This window comes from Sceloporus occidentalis, unplaced genomic scaffold, assembly GCF_023333645.1.
Source record: "Sceloporus occidentalis isolate IW3139 unplaced genomic scaffold, rSceOcc1.0.p SCAF_5, whole genome shotgun sequence".
Lineage (NCBI taxonomy): Eukaryota > Metazoa > Chordata > Lepidosauria > Squamata > Phrynosomatidae > Sceloporus > Sceloporus occidentalis.
In genome coordinates, this window is record NW_028316985.1 from 24,926,391 (window position 1) to 24,932,390 (window position 6,000).

At 40.4% G+C, this 6,000-nt stretch overlaps 1 protein-coding gene across 1 annotated transcript in view; it reads right to left on the reverse strand.

Moving 5' to 3' along the window:
* Positions 1-793, reverse strand: part of LOC149311782 (uncharacterized) — a 37,951-nt gene extending 37,158 nt beyond the window's left edge. The window contains exon 1 of the mRNA XM_089527901.1: positions 709-793. Coding sequence (XP_089384027.1) covers positions 709-793 — 85 coding nt within the window. The remainder of the gene's footprint in view (positions 1-708) is intronic.
* Between the last annotated feature and the right edge of the window lie 5,207 nt (positions 794-6,000).

The following is a 6,000-nucleotide window of genomic DNA, read 5'->3' on the forward strand; positions in this document are numbered from 1 at the left end:
TGTGAACTTTCTAGAAATTTTGTAACAATGCATAGGAAAATACTTTGTCTCCTCTTTTCCAGAAAAAATATATATGTTCAGAAAAATGGGGGGGGGGGGGGAGATTTTCAATATTAGCACCTTTTACATTCTAAAAGTCACATTTGGTTTAAGAACATAAAATGTGTTGTGCATTATTTTGTTTGGCATAAAATCATAACATTTAGTATATTAAACATTTGGTCCAGCAATAATTACAAATATAATTGCCTTTAAAATTATTTTTCATTAAGAGCAAGCAAAAAAGAACTTTTAATAAACAGAAAAAACCATCAATATTAGTAAAACAGAGAAAAGTATTCTATCTCCTTTAGTTCTCCATAGAGTCCATAAACACTGAGTCCCATAAAAAGAACCGAGAAAAGGAAAAAAAAACTATTAATCATTCTAAAAGATAATGTTCCAGCATCAATTCCCACCCCTTAAATTTTCCCAGTTGCTCGGGAGGAGCAGCCTTTTGGGGGGGGGGGGGGGCAGAAAACACTACTTTTTCCTAATTTTCCCAGGGTTTTTTTGTATACCTTATCATCTTTGTAGGATTTCTTCACAATAAGCTCTGAATCTGATCAAATCACATCTTTTACATCACAGAGTGCAAGTTCTAGAGTCCTCTGTATTCAGCGGTAATAGCATAATCGAAACAGCACAATCATTTTAGGAAACACTCACTGTGCAAAGATCTTCTTATATTGACAATATGTCGAAGTACAGCTGCAGTGCAGCTTCCTAAAATAAAGGAAGGCTTCCCAATCATCCTTTCAGTGCACAGAAACCCATGGAAAAATGAAAGAAGCAGGTCAGAAAGGTGCAACTGTTTAATCATTTCCCAATTGCCCCACTTAACTCTGGACTGCAAGTTGACCCATTATATGGCTATGATCATTGGCATTTAAAGGTCACTTTTCTGCCAATCAGCACATTTTAAAACAGCTCACAGTCAACAGTCAATTAAATAATAAAGAAGGACAAAAAAAAAAATACAAATCAATTACGAAAAGTGGAAATACATTCAAAGTAAAGCAACAACCAGGGACTACAGAAAACAAGACAGGCAATCATTGATAGTTTCCTGCGCATCAGCCAAAAAGGTTCAGATCTCGAAAATATTCCTTCTTGTGGAGTACAATGTCTAGAATCTGCTTTTGGAAGCTACTAGAAACAAGGACATTTTAGACATTTGTTGTCAATGGAGAAGGTTGGCTCTACCATTATGCAGAATAAAGTGACGCATGAAATGGCTACAAATGGTTAGTTGAGGTGTTATGATTGCAATATGACTTCCAAGGATAGAATAATAGAATTGGAAGGAACTACAAAGACCATCTAATCCCATCTCCCACCATGCAGGAATATAAAAGTAAAGTACTCTTGAAAGCTGGCCATCCAACCCCTGTTTAAAGACATCAAAAAAATAGGGACAGGTGATTGTGGTTTTTTTCTACCTCACAGCCAAAATAAATCAGGTGGCTTTGGGTACTAGGCACCTTGGTTTGAGTGGGTGAAGAGTATTATTTGGAACTTGCATTGGGGAGCAACATATCTCAGACTAGCCCTTGTTAATAAAGAGCCATATGCATTCAGTAAACCAAAATTACACGCTGAGTTAATGGAAAGTGGTGGGTCTGTCATATCTATAGCAGCTAGACTACAATCTGTCATTTTATTGGACCAGTCTGATTTGTTTTGACAAAAAAAGCTCTGTCAGAAGGATTATCTTTGTGACAAACTGAAGTGGCAGAATTCTGGATTCTTATCATTCTGGTCCGGAGGTCTATGCAGGTTATATTGTTGGCAAATAAGTCACATTTTTGAATGCCTTTAAACACAAAAAGCTCCATATATAATGTAAACTCCAATAAAAGTCTCTCCATTGTGCTTCTTTAGTACATCTTTGTTTTTCAATATTTATAGTTTGTCTCTACTATCTTCCAGAATTCTACTAGCAATTCTCCAAAAGGTTAAAATCAGTTCTGAGACACAAACTAGACACTAAAGGGTTGTAAGGGGGGAAATCCTTTAAGATTTATTCATCTCCTGAGATGGCATCTGAGACGCTTAAGTTGTGTAAAAATGTGTATTACAAATTATCATCCTTATTTAGTCCAAAAAAAACCCCTCCCTGCTTGATTAATGGGGCAGATGTTTTTAATTAGACCAAAGGCTTTTAAACTATTAGTCAACAGAACATTACAGCCCTATGTATGGTACATTGTTTTAAATGAATTAAAATTGCCACTGGCATTGTATGTAGAAAACACACACACTAGATGACTACCCATGCTGATGCACAGTACTAAAAATTACTGAACTGTAAATTTTAATCCAATGCAGTTTGGTATTGCCTAAGGCACTTTAAACTGTGTCCACACGATTTACCAATGTATTTTTGAAAACACTGCCACTCCTATCTCCTATTTATTTTGGCCTACCCAGTCAGCAACTTAATGTTTGAGTAGCCTTTGACACCCAAAGAAGGTGGCAATCTGGCCACATCCTTACCTCTGTGTGTGTTTCTTCTGACCATATGCTAGCTGATTTTTTCACATGACCAGGACTGGAGGAAGGCAGGCATGGTGGGAATTGCAACAGAATGATCTTGGCTCCAGCTGTCCTGCATTCCAGCCAGAGGCTTCGTGTTGACCATTTATCATTAACAGAAGAAGGCAGCTGGCACTCTGGAACCACTCTTTGCTTGGGGGGAAGAGACAGTCATAGGAACTTTTGGGGGGAAAACATTTGTGAATTTGAGGGCTTATCCATTCTCAAAAGCATACATACATACATGTCTTCTGAAAAATCAAACCATAGCTTAGGAATGTTACTTTTCACAGTACAATTCTCAGAATCCTCCAGCCAGATGGGGCATGCTGGCAGTGCAAAAAAGTTGTGTTTCCAGGCTCTGAGCCAAATTAGTTTTGAGTAATATTTTAGTGTACTTGAGAGGAACAATTGTAGTATTAAACAAAGGCACAAACCAAGGAGTACTAGAATGAATGGATAAATAAATAAATGGTGGATCGAACAATTCACTACCATAAGCCAAATAAAGTGGCAAAAGAAATCCATGCATCTGAGGAAGTGGGCTTATGTCTACAAAAGCTTATGTCACAATATATTTTGGACAGTTATTCTCAAAGACAATACAGGATCCCTTTGCATATCGGCTAAAGCAAGTAGGCAAAGACAGATAGAAACATGAATGCTAGACAGTGAAGAAAGCTGTAGAATTCAAAGATACGGCCATGTTAGTCTGTGGAATCAGTATGTAGAGAGATTTCATAGCACCCTTGAGACTAAGTGAAAGAAAGAAGTTGGCAGCATGAGCCTTCATAGACTTAAGTCTACTTCCTCAGATGCAGGTTTAAGTCTACCAAAGTTCATGCTGCCAACTTCTTTCTTTGTTAGACTCAAAGGTGCTACAAAATCTCTCTACCTAGTGAAGAAGGCGGTTGGGGGGATCCACTCATCTGAAATATGGTGCTACGGGACAGTTCTACAGAGAACATGGGATGTCAAAAAGTGGGACCAAGAGCAAATCAGGTATAAATTCTTTCTAGAAACCAAAACATGTAAATGAGGCATATCGTGATGCACTGTAACTCACTGGAAAATACAATAATGCTTGGTAAATTTGAAGACAGTTGGAAAAGAGGGAGACCCACTACATGTGGATTAAGTCCATCAAAAAAGCCACCGCTCTGAGTTTGGAAGACCTGAGCAGGGCAGTGGAGGACAAGGGATCTTGGAGGCCTCTAATTCAGAGGGCCATCGTCAAAGCTAACCTGACAACACATAACAACAAAATGCACACTTTTAAGTCTCCATAGCTCCTAGCTATAAGAGTATTGACTTTAGCTGATTGCAATGAGGCCTGTCCCAGCTACTGAGCTGTTATGCAATGTTTATGAACATGTCAACCACTCAGAAGTTGTTGTTTTTTAAATCTGCCTAAGGGCAGATGGGATGAGGAATGCATCTGAGGAAGTAGACATAAGTCTAGGAAAGCTCATGCTGCCAACTACTCTCTTCAGTTAGTCCCAAAGGTGCTACAAGATCTCTCTACATACCGATTCTACAGACTTTGACCACTAATCACATTTGCTGGCTGCCAGTTTTTTAAACATCAAATATGTCAAGACAAAATAAAGATGCTCCGCTGGCTGCCTTGCCCCCGCTGACACTACTTTTGGTTTTGGTAGATCCCTGAAAAATTAAATATTGCTAGGTAAGGACAGGATGGAGAGGAGCCATTGAGGTGGTTAAGGTCTCTCTTCATTCATTGTTTTCTTCTAATGCATGGACCTAAAGCCACAAAGCAATGCCACAACAAAGAGGATTTTGATAATTTATGCAAGTTTCTTTCCCTTTTGTTTCTTTTCCAATAGGCTTCCCACTTCCATTCATCATTATGTTTTCCTACAGAGGAACATTGTGGGCAGCTTCTGTGCAAAAGAGCAGACAGGAACAAATCTGACATACAAAACTGCAACAAGCAGAATCGTTAAATGAAGTCACAATAACATTGGACAGTCTGCTCATAAATTGTAAATTACCATTCTTCAACACACACAAAATACTCTAAAAGAAGGACGTAGACAGAATGAAGGCCTGTGACTCTTAACCATCCCTTTTTCTCCAGCACCACTTCTCAAACGAGTTAATTTCATTTCTATCCCTTCTGTTCACTGTCCAGCTCTCACATCCGTAAATGGCAACAGGGCTACAATGCCTTGGATGCGTCTAACATTAGTACTCAGTTGTATATCTTTACACTTCAGGATCTTGCCTAGCCAGGGTTCGAATCCCAGCTCAGCCATGGAAACCACTGGGAGACCTTGGGTGACTCACACTCTCTCAGAGGAAGGCAATGGCAAACCTCCTCTGAGGAAACCTGCCAAGAAAACCCTGCTTTAGAGTCGCCATGAGTCCAAAAGGACTCGAAGGCATCCAACAACCACCACAACCCAGGTTAGGACTCTGGTCACCTGCATGTGGGCCATACAACAGCACCCCAAATCCACACACACACAACAGGCAAATACCTTTATCGGCCCAATAAAAGTTGTTAATAATTGTTAATTACTTCTTTAACTATGAATGTTTGTTTTAATAATTGATCATTTAATTGTGTTTTATTATTACTGATGGCAGGGTTAGGGAAGGGAAGGGTTATAATGTTATGATGTTGTATTGATATTTATTTTATTGGTTTGTTTTAATGTAAGCCGCTTCCATCTTCGGAGAAGGATGTAATTAAATGTTATTATTATTATTATCCTTAGTGGATTTGGGGTGTCGTCGCCGTCCACTTTTTAGTCTATACATTCCCACAGACCATGGTCCAGAACACACTGCAGGGATAATCCAGTTTGAGACCGCTTTAACTGCCCTGGCTGAGTGATAGGGAATTCTGGGAATTGTACTTTGTTATGGCACCAGAGCTCTCTCTAAATGCCTCACTAAACTACTGCTCCCAGAATTCCCTAGCCTTGAGCCAGGGCAGTTAAAGCTGTCTCATACTGGATTACATTTCTGCTGTGTGGATGGGACCTAGCCCTCCCTCCGCGTCACGTGACCTCTGCCTCACCAAAAAAAGACCACTCCCCCCGCTGCCCAGTCCCTCACGCGCCGCACGACTGTCTTCCTAGCGCCCGTCAATCTCCACAAACCCCGCCCCTTTCCTATTTCCATCCGTCAACCCTATAGGCCTTTCTAACCCCCAGAGGGCGTGGCCTCAAGAAACGGGAGCACCAATCAGAACACACTGGTTCCTGACTCGTGCGCCCTTCTCGGATCCTTGTCCTTGTTTCTATCTGCCTCTCAGAGAGCCGACTTAAGTCCCGCCCCCTTCCCAAATCCTTGTTCCTATTTACTCTCAGACAGCCGCCCTATAAGCTCCGCCCCTTTCCCATAGCCTTCTTTCTATCTCAGAGAGCAGACCTATAAGCCCCGCCCCCTTCC